This window comes from Perna viridis, chromosome 4 (genome assembly GCF_037379345.1).
Source record: "Perna viridis isolate PV_CMFRI_1.1 ecotype Kerala chromosome 4, ASM3737934v1, whole genome shotgun sequence".
Classification (NCBI taxonomy): Eukaryota; Metazoa; Mollusca; class Bivalvia; order Mytilida; family Mytilidae; genus Perna; species Perna viridis.
Window position 1 is genome coordinate 8,189,989 of NC_142448.1, and position 26,737 is coordinate 8,216,725.

The 26,737-nt window shown below is 31.9% G+C and overlaps 1 protein-coding gene across 2 annotated transcripts; it reads right to left on the reverse strand.

Annotated features, from left to right (window-relative positions):
- Positions 1-458: 458 nt before the first annotated feature.
- On the reverse strand, positions 459-25,327 carry LOC148618723 (lysosomal alpha-glucosidase-like). Of its 2 annotated transcripts, none has more exons than XM_088577901.1 (20): positions 25,043-25,327; positions 18,677-19,301; positions 17,649-17,800; positions 16,975-17,143; positions 16,518-16,614; positions 15,753-15,991; positions 14,857-14,985; positions 14,219-14,326; positions 13,868-13,981; positions 12,775-12,859; positions 12,202-12,319; positions 11,295-11,428; positions 8,864-9,015; positions 8,005-8,153; positions 6,712-6,796; positions 6,278-6,459; positions 5,384-5,472; positions 4,156-4,205; positions 2,879-3,031; positions 459-2,112 (listed from the first exon to the last, which is right to left on the reverse strand). In XM_088577901.1, exons 2-20 carry the CDS (start codon positions 19,277-19,279, stop codon positions 2,050-2,052), a joined length of 2,871 nt encoding a protein of 956 aa, XP_088434027.1. In that variant the 5' UTR covers positions 19,280-19,301; positions 25,043-25,327; the 3' UTR covers positions 459-2,049. The 2 variants fall into 2 exon arrangements, with proteins under 2 accessions (XP_088434027.1, XP_088434028.1); XM_088577902.1 differs by having other exon boundaries at positions 24,836-25,301.
- Between the last annotated feature and the right edge of the window lie 1,410 nt (positions 25,328-26,737).

Consider the following 26,737-nt stretch of genomic DNA (forward strand, 5'->3'; position numbering starts at 1 on the left):
TGACACAACTTTTACATGTATTACCAAATTACTGACATTTCCTCCTATTACAACAGTAGGAACTTGATACTACATGTATCACCTGGATATTGACATTTCTTCCTATCACAGCATTAGGAAACTGACACTTCTTGTTACATGTATCTCCTTGATACTGATTGACATTTTTTCATATTACAACAGCAGGAAACTGACACTACTTGTTACATTTAACACCTGGATACTGACATTTCTTCCCTAGACAACAGTAGGAAACTGCTACTACATGTACTACATATGTTTGTTTCATGTATCAACTGGATACTGACATTACTATTTACCACAGCAGTAGGAAACTGTCACTTCTTACATGTATCACCTAGATATTGACATTTTCCCTATCACGGCAATAGGAAACTGACATTTCTTATATGTATTACTTAGATATTTTTGTTTTGTGGTATAAAATAAAAACCCGGAATTATCCAATATTGTATTTTTTAAAGTAAAAATAAGTCATTGCACAATCATATAAAACAGTCAGAAAACAATGGAAACAAACATCTCTATCATACAACATGGAATGGTCAAACAATCAAATGGAATGCACAAAAACCTTTATAAACCTGACCCAATGTAGAGTTCAAATGGAATACATAAAAACCTTTATAAACCTGACCCAATCTAGAGTTCAAATGGAATACATGAAAACCTTTATAAACCTGACTCACTGTAGAGTTTGTTTGGTTTATACATGTGTTTATTTACCCAAGTTAATATACATTAAAACTAATATAAAGGGACTTAAAGTGTCTGGTTTATACAGGTTTTCAGAAGATTCAGCTTCTGATTTAGACAGGTTTTCAGATTCTTCAGGGTTCATGGAGATCTTGAATAATAATGTGTAAACACAGTAATCTTACACAAATTAAAATTTAGTCAACTCATTACATCTTATTAAGCAAACCTCAAATAGCACCATTTCTATAAATAAACAAATGTAAAAGTTTAGTAACACTTTCATTCCATAAAAAACATTAGTGAAAAATATAAAAACAGGCAAATTAACAAGTGACAATGACTTATAAAATAAAACTGAATTTCTCTTTTAATATCATGTCTAAATTTTCTTACACTGTAAAAAAACTAAACCAATTACATTCAATTAACTACACAAATCATTGCTTGATCTTTAAAGCAGTTAACACCTCAGCATATGACTTAGCCTGATTTTATACTGGTGTTGGATTATGAGATAAATGCCAATTATGTTATGGTAGACTAGCTTTGAAACACTTAGTACTTAGTTGCTATGTAACAATGTAAATGAACTCTCAATAGATTTAGAATACAACTAACCACATAAAATAGGACCAATAGTAAAAATAAACATTTATTTCATTGAGATCAGCATAAATCAACAGAGGTGGACATAGTACAACAGCAAAGTTTATGACATAATTAGTATAGTGCAAGTGAAAATATAAATGGCTCACTGCTTCATACAGCTATTTCAACATAGAATAATTTATCTTATATACTTGACATAGATTAATAGCTTTATGTATATATTTCAACTTTAAAACTTACACTTTTTACTTGCTCTTCTGGACCCAGCTGTACAAAACTTTATCCACTGGATAACTTGTATAGATTGTACTAGATTTATCCATTAGATAAATCTTTTGAACAACTGAGCCTAGAACTCTGAACAGAACGAAGTTGAAAATATTATTGAATATAATTGTATTCATATCATAACATTTCCAATAAGCAATTTTTCCATAAAGAAATTGAAATATCCCCCTCTTTGGCACCATTATGCAAACAAATAATGCATAGTTAACTGAGCCTAGAACTCTAAACAGAACGAAATTGAAAATATTATTGAATAAAATTGTATTCATATCATAACATTTCCAATAAGGAATTTTTCCATAAAGAAATTGAAATATCCCTCTCTTTGGCACCATTATACAAACAAATAATGCATGGTTAATAATATACTTAAAGTTATCACAGATAGGAACACATCCTTGAACATGGATTTATAGATTTGTATAGAATTGTCTACATCCAAACCATACTAAAAGATTTCTTCAGGTCAGCTGTAAAACCCTGCACTCTGAGCACCTGAAAATATGAAGAAAATCACAAATTATAGCTGTGCTGTTAAACCTTTGAAAGATACATATGTATTATTCTGTTAATAAAATCCTTTAAACAGCTAGAAGTACTGTGAGTAAGCTGTGAGAGAATACCCCACTTCAAATGAAGTTGAATGTGTAACCAGTACATTCAACTTTCTCTCTTTGCAGTCTCCTAACAGTAGCTAAATTCCTTCATGCATATCAACATATATTGCCCACCTTCCTATGAAAATTCATCAAAATCCCTTGGATGTTGTGCTTACAAGGTTTTAACATGTAAAAGTTGGATTATCTCCCTTTGGAGTCCATTGACAGTAACTATATTCCTTCATGCACATCTACATATGATGCCTAACCTTCCGCTAAAATTTCATCAATATCCCTTGAGAGGTTTAGGAGGGGTTGCCCTTACAAGAAATGTGGACAGACAAACTGACAGACAAAGGGGATGATCCTAAAAACCTCCCAAAACATTAATAGCAAGGGGAATAACTATTTTTAAAATAGTCCAATCAGTTTCCAATTTTTTATACAGGAGGTCGACAAGAGCTTGATGTTAAATGTGAGTCACATTCCACAATGAAGGCTGGACAGCATCCTCTTACACAGTAATTGTATCAGATATTTGACTTTGTAGGTATTGTCTTAAGGCCATTTTCACCACAACTCTTATAACGTTCAGAAGTCTAAACCACTTGCCTCTACTTCTACTGATATTCTAAACATTACCATCTTTCAGAGAATCTTACCTTAACATTCTGATCATAAGTCATCGATGAAACAACTTTACCATTAACCTTTATCGTGGTAGGTCTTTGCTGAACCCCAAACACTACAACTGACCTCAATGTCATCGGTACATCTGTATACCCAACATGCATTGCTTCTGATGTCACAGTATTCTGCAATTAACAAATATTTGAACTTTTATTTTTGATTTCAGTTTTTATCATAGCCTTTCATAACTGATGTTATTTTATACATATAATTGGTAAGTTTAAAAATAATTTAAGAGATCCTTTCACCAGATAATTTTATAATAGAAAAGAGACAATAGGCAAAATCAGAGTTACTTGATATAAAAAAAAACAAAACAAAACAAAAAAAAAACATAACATAACCCAAAATAGATTTAAAACAGTAGAAGCAAATCATGTCTCCACCATTCAAAAGGGAAAACAGAGTAAAGACAGTCAAGTTTGAAAATCAAGCCAGGAATAAACAGGCTAAAAATCTGTATACCAACCTCCAATTAATTTTCTCAGCAGAACATAGATATTAAGGAATTGGTAATTCGTCTAAACATACAGATGCACACAATTCTGTCACCATAAAAAGTCTATCTATAACTTATCCAAATGTTTTAAAGAGATACACGTCCGATTTATGCAAGGAAACTACCAGCTAACATAAATCTTTCCTGGTACAGTAAAATAAAACATCTACCATTGTAACAGATAAGAGTGAACATCCTAAGGCTGCTCAATCTTTAGGTTTTAAGCTACTTCAACCAAAAAATCAAAAAAAAAATATTGCTAGCACACAGTTAACCCCTGTAATAAGCAATGGGGTAGACCTGGTAGAGATACTGAATCTCCTGTCTATTCATGAGGCTAGATAAACGAAGTGAATCTGCTACCACCTTGGAGAGCCTTTAACAGCTTATTTTTTACCAATTAAATTTTATATCTAAGTTGTTGCTTTAAAAAATGTAAATTCCTTGTATTATAAAGCTCAGCCTTCCTGTATCTGTAACTTAAATAATATGGTTGAGGAAGCATGCCTGGTACACTAAAAACAACTAACTCCATCTTTCTTTAGATTTAATGTAAAAGCTAATATTTATTTTATGGCTGAGAAAGCATGCGGGATACAAACAAAGTAACCAGCTCCATCTTACTTTATATTTAATGTAAAAGTTAACAGTGATTTTATGGTTGAGAGAGCAAGCCTGGTACAAACACTATAAGCAGCTCCATGATTTTTGCAAAGTACATGTACTTATTATACAGAAAATTCTACTTACATTTGATGAATGGAAGAACAACATGTTGAACTTTCCCAGTGTGTGTGTACCTGGAAATATACAAGTCAATTAACTATGATGGAAGGAGAACTATTACGGTAAAGAATAAATTTATACAAAGTTTATTTTCCAAATTGCCTAGCAGTCCTTGAATTCAAACCATGGGATATCTATTGCACCATATGTTTTTACATATTTAAACTATCCTTGGACTACCTATTTCAGGTGTTTTCATTTTTAATACTGAACTGTCAAATTATCTATAACTGATGATTTAATGAGCCTACTAAATACATAAAATGATGACTTGAAACATGCAGAAGATTATAATTTTTACATTGCAATCATATCATATTAGAACATCATTAGATCATTTATTAATATTTGGACCGTATGGTTAACTTTAAGAAATAATTCGTGGAGGGGGTACATTTGTATTCATTTTAACATGGGTATGGCATTTATATTCAATTATTTAACACCGAGAGACAGGGAGGTGTTAAATGAGAATATAAATGCCAAACCGATGATAAAATGAATGTTTTGTCTCGAAGCAACAGCGAAAGAAAAAGAGACAGTGTGCAAGTGCTAAAGATGGGGTTGTACTAACATATCCTGTTTGACGATATGAAGACGTCATAATAGATTTAAGAAATAATTGTGGAGGGGGTAGATTTAAACATTTTAACATGAGTACAGCATTTATATCCGATTATTTAACACTGAGCTACAGCGAGGATTTCAATAAGAATATAAATGCCAAACTCATGTTAAAATTAGTACAAATCTAACCCCAGAAGGAATTATTTCTTTTCTATTATGACAAATACTGTAACTTTTGGGAAAACAATTTCCCTAGGTGTAGCAAAAATAACAGCTGTTCCGTTTAACCTCCCCTGCATGGAAGTTTGTATATTTATATCATCGTGTGTGTTAAATGTGTGTATTTATATAATTGATTTCAATTAGATAACCTCTCAGCCGTTAAATCATCCTGTAAACGTTTTTAAATGAGTGTTTCATCTCCAAGCGACAGCGAAAGAAAAGACAGTGCGCAGGTGCAAAAGGTGGGGCTGTACCGGCATATACTGTTTGATGATGCCATATTGGAAAAATCATTTTACAAATGCACTAACTTTCAATATTTAATAAAAAGACAAATTAACAGTTTCGGAAATTAGCATCTATGAAAATGAATATTAATACAGTAATTACAGAAAACACATACCTATAGTGTCACCATCATCCCAAAATATATCTCCTTCTGCTGAACCTTTCTCATCCAGTGATACAACTAAGGAGAATTTATTCTTACGACTGTAAAGAACCAGATAATAAAAACATAAGTAAGAAATGCGTTATCTGGTATTTATGTTACAACATGAATTATGACATTTTTGTAGAAAGATGATGCAACCAATATACATATAGACCATTGCTATGATTAATGCTAAGCTTCTATAAAACAAACAAGAAGATATAAGGTTTTGCCTATGAACAATGCAGGTGTTTGTTCTCAAATGACAACATTGTTGTTGATGTGATTGTGAGTGATGTCTTGTCCAACAAGGATTATGTAAGACTACCTGAAACACCTACCCCTCATCTGCATTAAAAGTTCAAACAATCACTGCTGAATTTCATAAGTCATTTCATACTGAACAATTTTGATCCATTTTAATTTCAGACTTCCTACATATAAAGGACATGCCTTACGCACTGTCTTTATGAATTAGAATATATAAAGTAATACACCTGTAAAATAAATGATTTATTGATATAAAGAGAAAGGTTTTGTAATGAAGTTGTCAGAAGTATAACAAGTTAACAAGACTATCCTTCAAATATCCTTCATCTACTAAACCAATTGAGGTATTGAAAAAAAATCAAGCTGTGTTGCATCGCACAACCATTTTATTTATCAGCCCTGTGTTGCATGGGACAATAATTTATCAGGCCATGACAAAACTGTTCCTAAGAAGAGTATACAGTGTAACAGATCTTTTGATAAAAACTGATTCTTTTGAGCAACCATCTCTCTTTTTTTATATCAGCAAGCTGTAAAATTTAATCCACTGAAAATATAGGTACTAGTCTATAAATAATCATGTAAATATCTAACGTTTCCATGGTAGTTAATGCTGGATCCTGTACTGGTAGGATAGAACCTCCTCTAGTGTGAAGATTAATTTTGTCAGCAGGGGCAGGTAACTCTACAGTAAAACCAGAACTCTGTATAGCCTTGCCTGTATACCAGTCATACCATATACCTACTGGAAAGTAGGCTCTCACTGTTGTAGCACCCTATAAAACAGTTTGTGTTAATGTTACCTGATGATGTACTACTAAATCTTCAAATAGTACACACTTCAAGCTGATTAATGTTTTCTTAATTTGGTAGTTGCTTCAACTCCATGTGAATGATATACTAAAGATAGATATATGGTTCAAACAGGCAGTTTATTTCTTGCACTTAGTATTTCTAACAGACTTAGCACAAGTCTATCTTAGAAGCCAATATACATACACTGTGTACGGCATGTTTTACCAACTTACTTTGACAAGAGCAGGTGTAATCATGAAATTACTGCCCCACAGGAACTGGGTATCTATACTGTATGTATTCTTATCAGTCGGGAATCTGCAAAATAAATAAACTTATAAACAGTTGCAACTAAAGTAAATTATTTCTTTTATTTATAAGTGACTGTATATTGTTATATTTAATATCTATATCTATATCTATATATATATAAGTCTAAAGGATTGTACAACGATACCGATAAAGATGTTAACACACTATAATAAAGTATATAATGGGCAAAATTTTCAGTCAACAAATGACCTTCTTCAGTGCCTTAAATAAACTTAAATATATATATATATATATATATATGTGTACATTTGCCAGCACTCCACAGTTTATATATATATATATATATATATATATATATATATGTGTACAACGATACCGATAAAGATGTTAACACACTATAATAAAGTATATAATGGGCAAAATTTTCAGTCAACAAATGACCTTCTTCAGTGCCTTAAATAAACTATAAATATATATATATATATATATGTGTACATTTGCCAGCACTCCACAGTTTAGTTTAGTTTCGCACTTTTGGCTTTGGATGAAAAATGACATAAATGGAAACCGGTAGTTGCTATAGTGATTAAAAATGAAGAATCTATTGTTGATAAAACATTTTCTGAAAAAAGGGGACTTTTAAAAGTATTTTGCAATGTTTTATATATATTCAATGTTGAAGGGGCTTTTTTTCAGTGACAATTTGACTTCATTGTGAAAGTGAATGTAAGTCAATTTTTTACCATGCTGAATTTAATAAGTGGATTACAAAGTGAAATAGCTCAAAATCTAACCGGCGATGCCCATATGAGGAAGGGGTTTTTGAAGGGAAAAGTTTGAACAGTTTCAGGGATTGAAATAAAAATTTCAGATATTTTGCGGGAAATTTGATATTTTCAAACCTGATTTTATGAACTTTTTTGCAAATTTTCGCATATTTTTGCATGGTTTCTATGGTAACCCTATATGCTGTGGGTAATTTTTTTCCAGAAAATTTTTACTGCATCCTGAAGGCCTTGGCTTGAGCTATTTCTAGATATATAGATTTACAGATGCTTGACAATTTTTTAAAGTGATAAATGTTACAAAGCATCAGATTACAAGACCAAAATTAGGCAGTTCTACAATACTGTGGAGTGCTGGCTTTGTACTGTATATCTTTTGGCAGTTTTAGAAAGGATGAAACATCATTCATTGTATAACCTGTAAGAAATGATTTTCATAGATACTATATTCCTTCTATCCCAACTTACTCAAAGAACAATGGTCTGACCACAGTGAAGCCCATCATGTGACTTTTATGGAACAGGGTATATAGGTAGGGCAAGAGGGAATATCTGATCATATAGGCTGTCTTTGTGGATTGGGCCAACCTCTCACTGAAGGCTGTTGGATCCTGAGCCTGGAAAAATGATAAAAATTACTCAAGTCGGACACATTTAACTATAACTAATATTAAAATATCTTTTTCATATCATATCTGACACGGTTTCCTTCTTTGCAAAGTGAAATGCATACATACTAGAAAGGACGAAAAGTATCTACACAATGAAAGCATTGTTGATTATGTTATTTTCAGTATTTTCAGAACAGTTCTTTCCTTGAACCAGAGTTACCTTCCTGGTCATAAAGTTTTTTTTTTTGTCAAAACAATAATTATTATTCTGCTAAAGACTCATTTGTTCGATAAAATTTTATTTTTAAAATTTGTTACAGAAAAATATCACAGTAATCCATCTTCTTAGTTTGATATCAATAATCAAAGAATTTTAAAAACTTCTGGTTTCAATCATGTTATTGACCTTGGAATCAAAGATAACTAAAATATATTTGAATAATTTGAATTTCAAGTAGAAAACATTTTGTGAATACAAATAGCCCTGTAATATTTCACAATTTTAACTGTGGTAAGTAGCAATAAAGGTCAATAATGCTTTCAAATTTGGGTCTTAAAAAATAAACAGGAAACAACCATATGCAGCATCCAAATATGAAAAAACAAACTATTCAAGACTGTTATGGGGTTGAAAATATACTGGAGAAACTTACATCTCTACCACATATCATATGTTTATTTAAAGTTGACCATCCCTTCAATGTATTTCTACTTACTTTAAGACCTTTAGAGTTATGACTTCTTGAGAATGGATAGAAGGCTCCAAGTTGGTACCATCTCTGACACAGTTCTTCTGTTGTGTCTAACTGGAAGCCACAAATATCAGCCCCAACCATTGATATACCAAACATATTGAAGGATAACATCTCTGTAAGTTGAAAAACATATTGACATTTGAAAAAAAAAATCTATGTCAAGATTTTGAAGTTGATGATTAAAAAAGAAAAAGATGTTCAAAAATTGAGTTCATAAATCCGATACAGACTGACTGATACAGACATAGTGTACTAAAGGATACAACCAGCAGAATCAGCTTTCTTCCATAATTCAATATCCAGGATATTACACATTTAGTTTTGTTAATGTTTTAAAACTCTTTGTGTAAGGCTAAAAACCACTAATTCCACTTCCCATAGGCTGCTATGCTAATTTCACAATATTCAATGGCTTCTCTGGACTTTACCTTAACTTTAACCTGCAGAGGACTATATATCAGCATGATTCTACATATGTCAGCTCACAATCCTCAGAATGGCATGTGGGGTTAGCAGACTTGCAGTGCAGTACTGGTCACCTGAAGTGAAGGGTCTATAAATAGCATGGGAAATCCCAGTGTTTTCACAAGATAGGGGTATATTTAAAAATCATTATGGAGATTAGGCTTCACATCACAAGAAGCAAAATGCACCTATAAAATGTACAGAAATGTCTTTCCTTTCAGAAACTGTTTAAATTTTTTAAATAAGATGAGAACTTTTTTTCACAGCACTATGAGGAACAGGGGTAATTTCTGCGTAGGACTATTTTTGCGTACGTTCCAAATGCTCATTGGTTGAATTGGTGGTCTGTAATCTAAAGAGTCACTTTTTGTCTTAGAAAAAATAAATAACTATACAGGTATCTTCCTACACACATACTGAATGCATTTGCAAAGTTTCAGCGAAATGTGACAAGCACTTTTTTAAATATTTGATTTTTAAATATAGGGTAACCAAGTTGTGCGAGCAAAAAAGTGACAATATTCTACCATACTTAAATGCATTAAATATTTGCAAAGAACTTTTTCTGACTTTTCAAATAAAAAATATCAATCACAACTTGTTTTTTAACAATATTAATGAAGAAATAGTTTTAAAAGTAATCATTTTCTGAGAAATTGGTCTGTTTTTAAAAATTTATTTCTGACATGCCTCCCCCTTTTTCTTGATCACATGTCAAAAATCCTAATCTTTAAATTTTCACAAAAGGTGATATATTTGGCTTTAAATTTGTAAATACAGTGTTTTCACATTAAAACATGACCAGTAAAGGGCACTGAAAGCAAAAAAAGTACTCAATAATGGATTTTCCATGTTGCCATAGGGGAATGCTTATATGGCCTTAACCGCAGTAATGAAAGTGAGTTTTTCCTCATTTCTAACCTAATTTTTGCTCAAATCTACACAAAACTTGATTTCAAGTGCTTATTACCACCATATTTAGGTAAATATAACCCTCAAAGTTTAATATTTGATATTTTTACTAAATTTTCTACACTTTTTACAAGATAGGACATAAAAATCAGCCAAAAAGACCAATTTTCCATAATTTGGACCTATAACTTAAAAAAATGCATATTTTGAAGGATTTTTGTAGTGTATTCCTCTCATGGCAAAGTTAACAAGATCTTCAAGTAGTTTAAAGCTATTTCAAGAAACTTTTCATTTTGCCATGGCTTCAGCTTAAGGCTAAAAACCACTAATTCCACTTCCCATAGGCTGCTATGCTAATTTCACAATATTCAATGGCTTCTCTGGACTTTACCTTAACTTTAACCTGCAGAGGACTATATATCAGCATGATTCTACATATGTCAGCTCACAATCCTCAGAATGGCATGTGGGGTTAGCAGACTTGCAGTGCAGTACTGGTCACCTGAAGTGAAGGGTCTATAAATAGCATGGGAAATCCCAGTGTTTTCACAAGATAGGGGTATATTTAAAAATCATTATGGAGATTAGGCTTCACATCACAAGAAGCAAAATGCACCTATAAAATGTACAGAAATGTCTTTCCTTTCAGAAACTGTTTAAATTTTTTAAATAAGATGAGAACTTTTTTCACAGCACTATGAGGAACAGGGGTAATTTCTGCGTAGGACTATTTTTGCGTACGTTCCAAATGCTCATTGGTTGAATTGGTGGTCTGTAACCTGTAAACGATTATTTCTAAAGAAATAAAGTATTGAAGAACTGGAACAGCATTTTAAAACAAACACTCTTATAATTGTAAAAAGAGGGTCACAGTTATTTTTATATCTTAAATAAGTTTGCAAATAACTTAAGTCTTTTATCTTTATCTTCTAAATAAAAAAAAATGTTTATGTTTTCAAATCATGTATTGGGTTCTAATTTTAACATTAATCTTTTTTTTTTATATATATCTTACCAGGTATAGACATGGCCATGTCATAATATGTCGCAAAGTTATCACCAGACCAATGACCTCCATAATAACCTTGACCTGAATAAGTTGACCTTGAGATGACAAATGGTCTCTTGTTCCTGGTATTGATAAGAGCTCTGAAAAAAAGCAATAAAATAACCCTAAATACTACCTTACAGTGGTAAACAATCCTTTCTAGTATCATTTCCTATTTCAGGCTAGTTCAACTAAATCTTACATGAAAAAAAATTCATACATTTAAATTGTTATCTCCTTTAGAATTAACACTAGCCCTATCTTTTAATTTTCTGTGTCAATCTTTCATCATTTGCAATTTTATTATTTATTTTTTTACAAGGATAAGAAATAATTGTCTTCTGATAGACATATCACAATAAACTGTTAGCCCTTTAGAGAGTCCCTCAGTTAAAAGTCATACCATAACTCAAGAAACACTGAGGAATTTTAGGAAGTTTTTTGTACAATGTTTGTCTGCATGTAAGGAAACACTCTAACTGGACCCAAACAGTTTTAAGGACTGTTTTCAATTGTATTGAGCATGGACCAACCCAGTCATTTATACCAAATAATCTAACCTACAACAATTCTTAATTCTAATACAAAAACACCATAAAACAAAACTAAAATAACAAGAATTTGTTTTTTCTTAGATCAACAATTTTTTAACAAAGATCAACACAATCAAAGTCTACAAAAGGTAAAGCCATTATTATTTTACATGCACACCTTTAGTGTATTGGAATACCACTGAAATAGTACTGTAGTTAGAGAGCATGGCTAAAGTACCAAGTTAGGTTTATATACAAAATGAATAATGTTGCTCAATAACAGTGAAAACTTATTTAAAATTCAGAAGAAACAAAATATGACATGCTATATAAAGACTCACATGAAGGAAGCAGCACTTTCCCCATATCCATAGAGATTATGTACATTATATGCTATAGATACATTCTGTTTAGAAGATGCACATATTGTAGAAAATCTCAAACTACCACCAGCTACATCTACAAATAACAATCAAAATACAGAATAACAAACAACATAATAATTTACAACAGTAGATTTCCAAGCATTTGGCAGGTCTGTTTTATTTTAATTTACCTACTCAGGTATTTGTAAATTGACATAGCAAAAAATAAGTCTGAATAGAGTAGCCAAACACTAAACTTTGTTATATAATGCTCATAAATAATAAAAAAAATACAAATGTTTATATATGTAGTTTCTGAAAACAACACACCTCTAACTAAATATATGTAGTCTTAATCAGGCCTAAATCTACTTGAGAAAAATGGAGGAGTGACTTTTTTTTCCCGAGAGACACCAAATTGCCCAGTTATGTGAGCCTGGCTTAATAAAGGATCATACAAATAATTCATACATAGATAATAGTTGCTATCAAGAACATAAACCTGCTGAAAAAATATCTATGGTTGAGGGTTAAACTGTCAATAAATACCTGGAAGATAAGGAGGGTTCTCTATAGAATTCTTAGGACAGCTGTCAACAGATCCTGCCACAAAGTTGGAAATCTCATTCATATCCTGAAAGTATACAAGTAACATATTGACTGATACTTTGTAACATACACTCTGAAAAATTTCCTTCCTAGCAACTAAAGGGAGAATATTACTGATAATAATGGACTCATTTTGGAATTGAAAATGGAATAAAAATCTTAAGTTGCTGCATGCAATTAGTTTGCCATAGAAATTCAATTATAACTTGTATCATTTTAAACAATATATGTAGTATGTGTTGTTGTCTGTAGACACTTGGATTTCATATGATTCCTTGAGTATTAGTTGGATGATCTTCATAAAATCTCATAACAAGGTTACAAACAACAAAAGGAAGGTTGGTATTCATTTTAATATCCTTATTAAAATTCCTGCCATATTTTTCAATTAGATTTCAGATATCTCTACAAATTTGGAGTTATAAGGGGTCAAAAGAGACACACATAAAAAAATTGACTTTAATTTTTGGTCAGATTTTGATTTTTTGAATATCTAGTTTTGTCCTATATTGTGTCCAAACCAGTTGTTACGCCCATAATTAATCATAATCGTTATGCTTAAGTGTATCAAAAAATAATATTGTGTTCACACTTGCCCAAACTGTTCATGGTTCAACAACTGCATTCGTATCATGCTACACTCTGCAAAGCTTTTTATTTTGTACCAAATTGTTATGTTTGTAAACAGACTTATGTATACATAGTTTCTGTCTCCATGTGTATGAGGGCCTCAGGAAAGCTTACTGTGTTACCCTTATCCAATATGAATTCATGACTACTAATAGTTTAAATTTAATATACAATTAACTTTAGCACATTCATAACTTACCAATTTTAACAGATACTTATTTTTGTGTTTCAGAATAAATTTAACTTTGCTACTATATAGTTTCATTACTTACATTGTGTGTTACATGTATTCAATAATAAAGGGAAGTATTTGCAGCAATTTATTTTAACAATCTTTTCCTGACAGAGAAATAAGTGAAAACAAATCACTCATACAATTAGTTGGTTTACAGTAATTACTTACAATCCACATGCCATCAAAAGGTACTTTGTCATGGAAGTTTTTTACCATCTGATACCAATACTGGTAGCTTTGATTATTGGTGAAATCAGGAAATACAACATCACCTGGCCACACCTGTTAAAGTTAAACAAATTAATATGTTTGACATTCATGTTTTATACTAATATCTTACATGATCAATACTACTCATTTGAAAAATGAGTACATACTCAAGATACTGAAAATTTTAGAAATGGTTGAGAAAAGAATATCTATTTAAATTTCATATTTATTAAAATAACTTAATTTAGTACGGGTTTCATATGCTGGTAAATCTGAGTCCAGATATGAACTTTAATTATACACACTGACCTTTCCAATCAGTGGTTTGCCTTGACTGTCTTTGATAAATATATCCATTTCCATTCCCATATCGTACGGTTCATACTGTCCAGGTGACTGGTTACTTATTCCTGGGTCCTACAAAGTTATATCAGTATTATGGTACAAGTATATAACAAAACAAAACTTATTAACACAGTAAACTAAAAAAAATAAAGAATTTGAGAAATGGAATCTTCCATTGCCAACAATTAGCTATCATAAACTTAGTCCCAGCACCAGCTGATAGAAGTTTTAAAGACTGAAGTGTACAACTACTATAACCAACTTCTTTTATTGAAAGACTAGTTCACAAAATCATAAAAAATGAAGAGGAAGAAAAAAACTACTAAAATCATTTCCTTGGCAATAAGGTGTGAAAAAACTAGCAATATCTGTCAATTGCACAAAAAAAGCTTCAATACCACTACCCCTAATTTGAAACAAGAAATAATTGCTACACTGATATGACACTGCACAAACAATTCTTTAGCTTAAAAACAAATTTCAAAATATTCCACAGACGGTTCCCAAATTTTAGTAAACGAAAATTTATGACACAGAATTGCAGAAAGCAGTAAACTAAATGATCTCTAGACAAAAAGGCACGGGTATAACAGGCATCTTACCACAATCATAACATATTTCATGCCTCTATCATGTAATGTCTTCACCATTCCTGGCATATCTCCAAAGTCTGAACCATAGGTAAAATCTTTCTTTTTATCCATATAATCTAAGTCATTCCACTGTACATCCTGAACACAGAGAATTATACAATATAAACTCAGATTCTTACCAGGGCCTGTTCCTTTAATACAGTATGTAGTGTATTACTGTAGATAAAATCTAAAAGGTGCATTTTTTTTTCATTTTAATCTCAATGGGATACACTAGCTTTTCTTTTCAGATTTATTTGTAGTACATGAGTTTTCTTCTAGTGATATTCATTTTTGAAAAGTAAAAGAATGACTTATATTTTTTCTGTCTATGATCAGACAGATCTGTGCACCACAAACACTGAGGTTATTTCAAATAGACAGATATAAAATAGACAGTTATTCCTTATGAATCACTTAAGCATTAAAATTTAACGATAAAATTCATTAAAAAGGGGTTGATTACATCACAGTCTTATTACAAAATCTGGTTTATGAGATGATAGACATAATTTTTGATCCAATCAAAAAGCATATTACATGTACTTCTAAAATTAAATTATATAGATATGAATCAAACCATAAACCTGAAGAGGCCTAAATTTAATCAAATAGTTCAGATCACCCTGTATAATAAAGAACTTCTGCAGATAATAATTTGCAATATGTACATAGAGATGATTCATCAAATTTTGAAATGAGATTATTTTGTTGATATTTACCATATGAAATATTTTTTTGCTTCCACTCCTGCTAATGATTAAGTCTTATTGCTCTTCTGCAATTGTGATCAAAATGTTCCAATTAATTGTAAAACTTTTGTGTGAAAGCAATATGTTTTTAAAGAATGACTGCCGGGTACCAACCTGTGGTATTCCTGCAGCTCTCAGTCTGTCTACAACCCCAAGAGTTTCATTAACAGTTTTATATCCCCATCTACACAGATGGAAACCTAAACTCCAGTATGGTGGCATGAAAGATCGACCTATGACCTCTGTATATTGCTCTATGACCTCTGCTGGAGTAGGTCCCATGAATACATAAAGGTCAATGATTCCACCAATAGTTCTCCATGTTATAGCAGGTGATGGCTGAAGTATCACATCTGAAATAATTACACAGAATATTGCTTAAGTGTATAACTCAAAGTAAAGAACTGGCAAAATTGTACTTCAATTTGACTTGGAAATGCATGAACTTTGGTACTGAAGGATATGTTTTGTATAGGTAGGTGTTAAGTTTATATAGGTTCAAAATGTATTGAAATTGATATGAAGGGACTTCAGAAGGAATCTGGTTTACTCTGGATTGTTAATGACAGGTCAATAAGTTAATGTATTATTGTAACCTATTCATAATAATATTATGTTCTAATAAACTTAAGCAGAAAAATCTTGATGAAAGTGGAAACATGAGTATACAGGCATGCTAACTAATCTAAGCATGTGTATTTTGTAACTTTAATTATCATTTCATCCTTGCCTTTTTAGGGATACTAGAATGTATCAATCTCCACTGTAGTAAAGTGTAATTTCTCTTGTAAATATCGTTCATGAAGTATTTACATATGTGCATACACATTTAGTACAACCTGTAAAAAACCTTACTTGTGTTGAGTTTAATGAACCTACCCATAGCATTACTGTTTAATAAAAATACTCCATGACTTTTCCCATCATTCTCCATCATCAAATAAAATGGATGCATTCCATATAAATTTGACTTTTCCTAAAATGATAGAAAACAAAAGGTATGATCCCAATGAAACTACTTTTACTATCTTCAAGAATTACTATTTAAATTCCAGTAAAAACTCATTGCATTGGATGAAATCAGTCTTTTAAAGTCCACGTATGGACTCTAAACATAAGTTTTTTGAATGATACTTGATCAATTATGTGAGGTTGCTGTTAGCAGAAAGTGTGAGAACAATTAGGCAACTAAAAGGAGAATACAGATTAAAGAAATGAGTCTAGTCTTCTGGATACACTTAAGGCTGTTTTTGATGACAGAATGGTCATACATTTCAATTCCTGAAAATGATCAACTTCAATTAAAAAAGTTGTATGTAAACCTTTATGGACTTACATGAGGAGGGTTATCTTTGTTCCACATGGTCAATCTTGTCCAGTTCATGTTGTGTAACAAACGAGATCGATGTTCCCCTAAACCATAAAGGTAGTTAGAGGGCAGAAAACTTGATAACTCTATAAACTGATTACAGAAAGTCAGTGGTGAGGCTCCTGTTGTATTTAATCTGCAAACCAATCATTTAAATCTATAAGTTTCTTACAAGGTAAGTAAAATCACTTACATATTCAAAACTATCAAACAGTTGTGTAAAAGCCAAAAATATGTGATTTCACTGAAGATTAATGAAAAAACGGTATTATGGTATATTTGTGGCAATAAACTCACAAGAAGACAAAACATATAATAATAGAGACATATCTGATTAATAGTTCTAGCTGTTTTCATTACAGTTCATATGGTTATCAATAGATATTAAAGACAATATCAATTAACATTTTAAAAAAAAATACATGTATATATGTTTCATACAAGTATCTTGTTTTGGTGTTTTCTCAGACTACTCTTCATTTAGCATACTTGGTACTTATTAACTATTTGGTTTACAATTTTTTTTTATAATGCTTATTTTTTGGTTCCCTTTATTTCTATCTTTTCAGATTTAGTAAGTAATATCATCAATTGTTTGGGAAATACCACACCAAAAGTAACCCTTGAATATTTTTACCTACATCTGAACTGAGTTGTTTTTCCTGATTACAGAAAATGTGAACTGTTCTGATGCTTTACTGACATTAACTGTATACATTGATTTGTTTGTTGCCTTGGTAACTACAGGCGTATTTAATGGTACTTCATATCTTGCCGTCTTGGGATCATAAATCTGAAATTGATCAAATTTGAATACAAATGAAAGACTCAATGTAGATTGAATATTAAATGTAAAAACCAATACACAACTTTATGTAGAAAATTATTTATAAGGATTTTTTTATACAAAAGAGAAGAGAAATCATATACATACATGGAGTGTATCTCTGACTAAAAATATTCAGTGATTTTTTTCTTTACGAGGACAGTCACAGTATTTGAAAATAAGGATGAAACGATTCATCGTGATATCAATGTATCACAATACTTTTGGTCTGATACGATACGACACATTTGACTGAGTTTTCAATATGATACAATACAGGTCCAAATACAACTTTCTATCCCGAACAATTGTTGATATTACTATGCAAACAGTAAAGAAGGATATCTCTTGTGAGGAAAAATCCACTAAATTTTGTTAAGATCAAAGTTTCTAGACTCTAAGAATGAAACCTTGCTTAACAAAATTCATCATTTTTAAATCTGTTGAAAAATTTTTTTATTCCAAATTGAACAAAATATATAGGACAACATGCTATTGTGTATCATATCAAAATGAATCGTACCTTCACGCTTATATCATGATACATATCATATTGTGAGGTACATGTAGATATATATTACAGCCCTATTTGAAGACTACTCAACTTTCAGTTCTATCCCTATGTACATGTACTCAATCATGCTACACTTATCATGTACTCAAGTTTTATCATAGTTACAGGTCAATTTGAAAATAATTTGTTATTTCTGATAAAAATATGAGAATAATAGTACAAAAAGCAGGAAAATTAAACTATTTTTATTCCAGAGACTCTTTAAAATGTTTATACTAGTAATTATTTGGAAAATTAAATTTAGAGTTTTCCAAATATTATGACCATACCTTGATCCTAAGTCTGGACTCTGTTTCATATCTGACCTCAACTCTTATGTCCATAACAGTCTCAGGATATGGGGACTGTGTATTCCTTGAGAGATCAGCATTGAATCCTAGGTCTGTGTTATATACCTTATCCACCTGGTACCCTTTGAATTTCTTGGGGTAGTAACACCAAGGCACACCTAGTGGAGGAAACAATTCAACAGACTTGTTCACTGATTTCCGTAAAACCGGCTTCCAACAACATCCACGACTTTCACAATTAGCCTGTGATATCCCTCCAACAGGGTCACAGTCAAATTTGTCTTCGTTCTTTATGTTACTACACTGAGGACTTAGTTCACTATCTACATGTTCTTTTACCTCCCAATCATTTTCTACATACATAATATCTTTAACTTCTATTTTTTCAAATATAATAAATTGTTTCCTGTGAGTTGATTGTCTGATTTTCTGCTGAGTTGATGAAGTATTGGTTTTATTGCTCTGTGGACAGGATAAGAGTGTTCTAACGTAGGATATCAGTGCTGAATTAAACCAGAGGAGAACTGTTACTATAGCTACCAAAATAAGAAACTTAATGACTGATCTTTTGCTGTCCTCCATTCTCTATTCTGTCTTTCAGACTCTGGAAGTAGTACACATAAAATTACTGTAATATCTTATAGTAATTTAATACGCAACTCAAAGTTAAGTAATGCATACTTGTACATGTATCAACAACCAACAAATGCAATACATATTATAAAATCAGGAACATGTATCTTTTAATTTTTTTTTTTTTTTAAATCCACTTACTGTCATAATTGATTACATATATTATGTATACTATGTACTACAATGTTATGAAAGTTCTTGCAATTTAAGTATGCTTTTGTGAAGGAAACACTTGTAATAATTCACTTAGAAAATTTTCCTGTAAATTTACTTCTTCATGTACAATTTGTAGGTGGTAATTCAATACAATGTGTGCTAGTGATTATTATCACAGGGATTGGATATGCGCCTAGTGCAGGGGGAGTCAAAGACTCTACTACTGCCGCTGACTAGCCTACTTGTAGGTGAAAAAGAAAGCCGAGTGCGTAAGTCTTTCTTGTCAGTACAAAGCCTCTACCAGTCTAAGACCTCTACAGTGCCTCCTCGCGACAGCACACGGTAACTAGAGTCTAGAATCCTAGTTAAACTGTAGAGGATCTCGGAGTATCAAGGACCCTAGAGATGCAGTGTGTAGGCCCATCGGCGTGTGGATACGCCCTAGCACTCATCAACCTTGATCCAGCTATGGGTTAAATAGCATCACACTACTGCCTTGTAGAAAGCTTTGGACAGTCAAAGGCTATGGGAGAAAACCAAGACAGAAAATCCGTATAGATGGTACTCGTCAGTATGGTGATGCATCCATCTAAGGGAAGGATCCCCCTACAGAAAATCTACTGGTCCTCCAAGTTATGAGGGTTAAGCTTAGGGCTAACAACCCTAACTTGTAAAAAAAAGATATGTTACGGAAACAGCAACTGCCCTACATGCCAGTGGCGTAAAGGGTAGTAAGTAAGTAAGTAAGTAATTCAATAAAATAGTGTTTGCTATATTCTTTCTAATTATACATTATGTAGACATTTTAAAATGTGATACTACTTAAATGTATATACTGTAAACCAGAAAAATTATTGCACTGTCTTTTCTTCATGATTTCTGTGATCAATCTACTTTCGTGCATTTTTAAATTTGCCATCTTTCCCCGAATCATAGTATTATGCTCATCGAAAAAAATATTCTTTAAGTTTAATTTTTGTGCTTCAGCTCTTATTACAAAAATAGCGAAAATAAAACTGTCACAAAAAATTCACGGATTACAATATGTAACCTCTATGTTTAGCTGGAAGCTAGTATCCACTTAAAGATGGTCATTGCTTAAAATGGAATCTGACATAAATGATGCATAGACGTTTTCTTTATACATAGATGTAATATCAATTTAGTGCAATAATTTGAATTTTAAAGGGCTAGATAATACTGCACAGAGGTATATTTCCCTATTACAAGGAATAACATGTTGGCCATGCTAAATACTAAATTAAACATATTCATGTTCAGTTATTCATTCTGGATGATTTTATGAAAATTTTGGTCTTAGTATCTTATTTCCCACTATTTCCTGCACTATTAGTACATGTTAAATGTGATATCCAAGATGGCACATTTTCTGCCTTGCTTGCATTCATTTAAGGTTCTTCCTATGTCAAAATTTAGGACCCACACATACTGGTACACAATAAAATAGTAAATATTTTCATTATTTTTATGAATCATGAAATGCTTGTATACAATACATCCTTCTCAAATTATTTCTTCTTTTTACCTGAATTATATGAAAATATGGTTTTGGGGAACATTCCTTTAGGGGGTGATGCCCAACATGAATTTATGCCTGTAGACTTTCAATTTTCAAAGATAAAACTATTTCATCATAGTGTCACACAAATGTATATATGAAAGGAAGTAATAAGTGTGGGTGCATATAGGATGCAGCTGATTTTCCATAATCATGGTTACTGTAACTGCATAATATGCTTTCAAATGCATAGACAAAATTATACATGTACATCTCTTTCTTGTGACCATGGTTATAAGCTTGTGTCAAATTATAAAATAATGGAGACAAGAAGTTGCAAAGATAGATGGACAAGGGTAAAACAAACTTCTAAACTGTGTAAAAGTAGAATTTATAGCAGTCATATAATAAGTAACAATAAACATATCATGTATCACAAGGAAGTTACAAAGGTCACACAAAAATTTAAATATTGGAGAAATTCTCAAAATAAAAATAAATATGAATCCGCTGAGAGAATATCAAACAACCTAGTGAAAAGCGCAAAATATGACTATGAGCATTCCATTGCAACTAAAATGAAGGACAAGAGTAAGATTTTTAAAAAAAAATATATATCCAATCTAAAACAAAAACAAAAGAAAACATTCCGGGTACTGTTGATGATAATGGAGAACTACATACCAATGTCCAAGAGAAGGCAAAACTTCTTAAAAGCTACTTCAAAATTGTATTTATAAATGAAGATCCAGATCAAGTGATTCCACCATTCCCCAATAGAACTGACCAGAAAAATGTAGATGCATATCAAATGATTCCACCATTCCCCAACTGTCCAGAAAATCGACAGCATAATATTCAATGAGGATAAAATCCAAGAACACCTAAAAAGACTGAAAGAATCCAAATCTCCAAGACCTGACCAATTACACCCACCCTAGGCTAAAAGAGACAGCTAAGAGTCTAGCAGAACCCCTCAACCTAATATCTGCCACATCATTAGTAACTATGAAAATACCCACAAGTTGGAGAATGGCTAATGTGTCTCCTATCCACAAAAAGGGCTCCAAAACTACAGTATCAAACTACCCTCCAATAAGTTTGACCTCTGTAATCTGTAAAACCATGGAAAATTTGTGAAAGACGAACTAATGGAACACATGGAGAGTAACAATCTCTTTACAGACCATCAACATGGCTATAGGAAGGGAAGGTCTTGCATTACCCAATTAATAGAGGTATTTGAGGACTGGACAGATAAACTAGACAGCTCACATGCAATAGATACAATTTTTTTGGACTTTCAAAAGGTTTTTGACACAGTGCCACATAAACAGGTCATAAAAAAGTTAGAAAGTTATGGTATTACTGGGAATCTATTAGGGTTGATAAAAAAAAATTATCAAACAGAAAACAAAAAGTAGTCCTAAATGGAAGCTACTCAGAATGGTCACAAGTCACCAGCAGTATACCTCATGGAAGTGATCTGGGACCAATCCTGTTTTCCTTCTATATAAATGACCTACCAGAGGTAGTCAAAAATATGGCAGAGCTTTTCGAAGACAACACCAAATTGTATGCAGTAGTTAACAATGCTGAAGAAGGTAAAACTTTACAAAGGGATATTGATAGACTGGTGAAATGGTCCAATGACTGGCTATTAAAATTTAACCCAACAAAATGCAATTACATACATGTACACTTTGGCCCTCCAACCAATATAGAGTACACAATGGAAGAAGAGGTAATATCCAAGTCCGAAGAAGAAAAAGACCTGGGAATCATTGTTGACGAAAAAGTTTAAGTTTCATCAACATATTAACGAATCAACTAAGGAAGCAAACCAGCGAATAGGGATGATTAAAACAAGCTTCACATATATGGACAAGGAAATGTTTCTCAACCTCTATAAAAGTATTGTTCATTCTCATTTAAAATATGGAGCAATGTATGGTCAGTCTTTATAAAAAAGAAGCTATCAAAATTGAAAACATCCCAAGAAGGGCAACAAAAGTATTAAAAAACATACAACATTTGAGTTACAGTGAGAGACTTAAGTATCTACATGTAGGTTTGCCATCACTTCAATACTGTAGGTTAAGATCAGATGTGGAAACATATAGGATAGTAAATAACATTGACAAACTCGACAGCAAAAGTCTAATTCAAACTACACCAACAACAACCAGAGGGCATAGTTTCAACATATACAAGAAGTATACTAGGACTAATATAAGGAAATATAGTTTCTCACATCGAATAGTGGATACATGGAACAATTTGCCAATAACCATAGTAGAAAGCAAGTCAAAAAACGCCTTCAAGAACAACCTCAATAAATACTGAAATAACCTCAAAATAAAATTCATGCCAGATATATATGGACAGGAAGTCCAAAAGATAAATTTGAGAAGGGTCTTAGAGGCTTCAAGCCCAGATTTCTGACCTCAGGACAAGGTAAAAATTATACATACATGTGTGAAACATTTTAATAACTCCTTTTATTGGTCAACAGCATACATGTGAACCTACCGGCGGTAGTTAAATTCTACCAGAATTAGAACCTTCCTACCGCTCTACTGTTGCAACAGAAAATCTATTGCTTTCCGAACATTATACCGTTAACAAATTTTGGACGCCATTTATTTTATTTACTGAATGAAAACACCTGAGAGGATCGATTAACATTATTTCCGGTTGATCTCGGGTAGACAGGTGAACATGTTGATTACCGTTAATTAGGGTCATAAACAGTAATTTAGAGCTTTAGTGGTTATCGACGTGATGTTACTTAAAAGGTGTGATGATTATATAACAACAGGAGATGATTGACAATTATCCAAAGTTTTAGTGGCTCAAGCGTAATTGACGATTTATGCATTCACTGAAAATGAAATTGACTCTAAGTATGGCTTATTTTTTTTTATCCAAGTCGAAACTAAGTGAATTTTTCTATTTCGAGCACTCTCACGATCATCAATCGTCAACATGCTGAAACGTAATAATTCATCTTCAGCACCTCCTGCCAAGAAAGCAAAGTACTGTTCCAAATTCAATGCTGTGTGGAAGTCAAAGTTAAAGTGGTGCCAAGCCAGTAATGACTATTTGGAATGAAATCATTTTGATGCATATTTATGCAATAGTAGCAATTGTGTGTAGTGACAATTTTTAAATGAAAATTATTCAATTAATAGTAGATATATACAAATGTAGTAATAATGACACTTTTAAATATAAAGACATTTATATTTATGCTGTTCTTGTTATGTAAATATTGTCAATGATAAATAAAATTATTAAAATGTCCAAGTGTTGCTCCATCAAAAAGGTCTTTCCAACTATTCAAATAGAGTATTCAGCATTTTTCCTCATGGAAACAGACTTAATACAAGGTTTTCCATAAGGTTCACACATATTTGACTTGTTATGCAGCGAAAAAAAAAAACGCTGATAAAAGACTTCCAGTTTTCAAACCAAATCTCCAGATGAAAAATAAAATCTCCAGTTTGAAAGAATGACTTTATCACATATATGCAACAGTAAGATTCAAGCATATCTCTATCCACACATCACTATCTACAGTTCTTGAACCGATCCACGCAATGATTTGATGGATCGCTGACCATTGACTGATTGATCGCTGACGGATCCATGACCAATGACCGATCTGATCGCAGTTTTGTTATGTAAAATGACGTAAGATCTCTTTTAAATTAAAGAAACGAAAAATAAAAGTATAAATTGATGTTTAAATCTATTACATTGTGTAAATATGTGTGAAATTAATGAAATTAATGAAGAAAACAACAAAAACCGTAAAACACACTGACCACTCTTTGGTCACGTGATGCAATCACCAGTTAAATGGATCGGTTTGACGGATCGATGACTGACCGGAAACTGATTGGTGATAAATGACAAATTGCAATTTTTATTGCACGGTTCGGTTCAGGTACTGTACCAACATCATGGCACAATCACAGACATGGTAACTGTCAGTCCAGGACGCATAAAAACATCAAACAGTGTTATCTTACCCTGTTACTTCCAAAGTATATTGAAATCCTGGTTATTAGCAAGTATTAGAACAAAATATCACAGCTGTACAATAGTAGGCCTTAATGTACAAGTATCCGAATATCGGTCGCAAAGATTACAGCTGTCGGATATTCTCATCAATTTCATGTCCTTAACCTAAATCACTGCAACAAAGTCTCATATGAGTATCAGGATATTTGCACTGATGTCAGGCTACATGCATAAGATCAAGGAAATCACATGATCATGACCGAGAACTGTTAGTTTTGTCAGCTGATCCCCTTCAACCTTTTCGGTAATTAGCCGTATTCTCAAAAGTCGAAAACCATGATGACTGTCCTCTAAACGTGACATAAGAACCGCCAACTATTCAAAGTACAATCGTAATCAAGTATGGAAGCATAGTTATCTGATTTAATTTATCTCCATTTGTTAAAATCATTAAAAAATTTTACAGAATTTCTCAAGGAAGAGTTTCAAGACAGATGCTGAATTCTGGAGTATTAAAATTGAGTAGTCTATTCATTGACTTTATGTAACAGGGACTGGTCACTCCTAAAATAATCTATGTAATGTACAATCCAGCAGAGTTTTCTCTTTCATTTTATATAATTTCATTTTAACATTCAATTGCAAATCATACTTTGTGAACCTTTAAAAAAGTGATTTTTTTTGCTTATTTGTCTAAATCTTCTATTTTAATTAGGGACATCAGTCATCAAAATCCATCCAGCAGGGTTTTCACAAATACCCTTAGCGAAGTTACCCTGTTTTCAACTGAGCTATTTGAGAAAATTGGCTAACAAACAGCCAAATAGCAACGGCAGTATCCTACATAGATTATGACAAGTGACTTCTCCCTCTAATATACACTCCCTGGTCAAAAATCAATGAGGAATATTTTTGTTAATGTTAATGTTTCTGTTATATCAAATGTAAACTAACAAAATAGATAATGCTGAATTATTTCTGTTAATTACAGATATAATACTTTATCATTAAAGGTAAGAGAAGCTTACTAATAAAGATTGTTGCAAGAATTTTTTTTTTTTTTAAATTTTGTAGTTTGTTAGATGTTTATATTTATTTTTTCAGATTTTTCTTGCATTTGTACTACTTGTTGATTGTTTATTTGTAGTACAATGAGATATTACATACATCTGATCGTTTTTCACATGATCATTATGTCTAACAGATAATTGTGTATGAAATGTATATAATTATATTGATACTTTGGTTTATTGATTCAATTGTTGGGAAATTTCATCCATCGAGATATATCATACATATCAGGATAAGAATGTTTGACCAATTTTACTGACCCTGCGCCTTTGTACAAGTCTGTCAGACTGAACTGGATCTTTTTCAATGGGATAGCTCAAAGAATTAATGTTCAGCTTATGGGTCACAGCATGTCTTCCCACTTGGACTGATATAAGCATGAAACCATTTGTATATCAAGGAATTTCAAACAAGACTGGGAGCCAAAGGATACCCCCCCCCCCAAAAAAAAAAAAATATATTGTATACATATATAGAAGTAGTTTCACAGAAAACTGTACATAATGAAAAAAGTGCAAATGTACAAATGGATGAACTAATTTATAGACATCAGGATCACTATATCCTTCCTGCTTTAGTTTTTTTTTCTATTTAATTGTCTTGTTGGTACATACAATTTGATATATTTGATA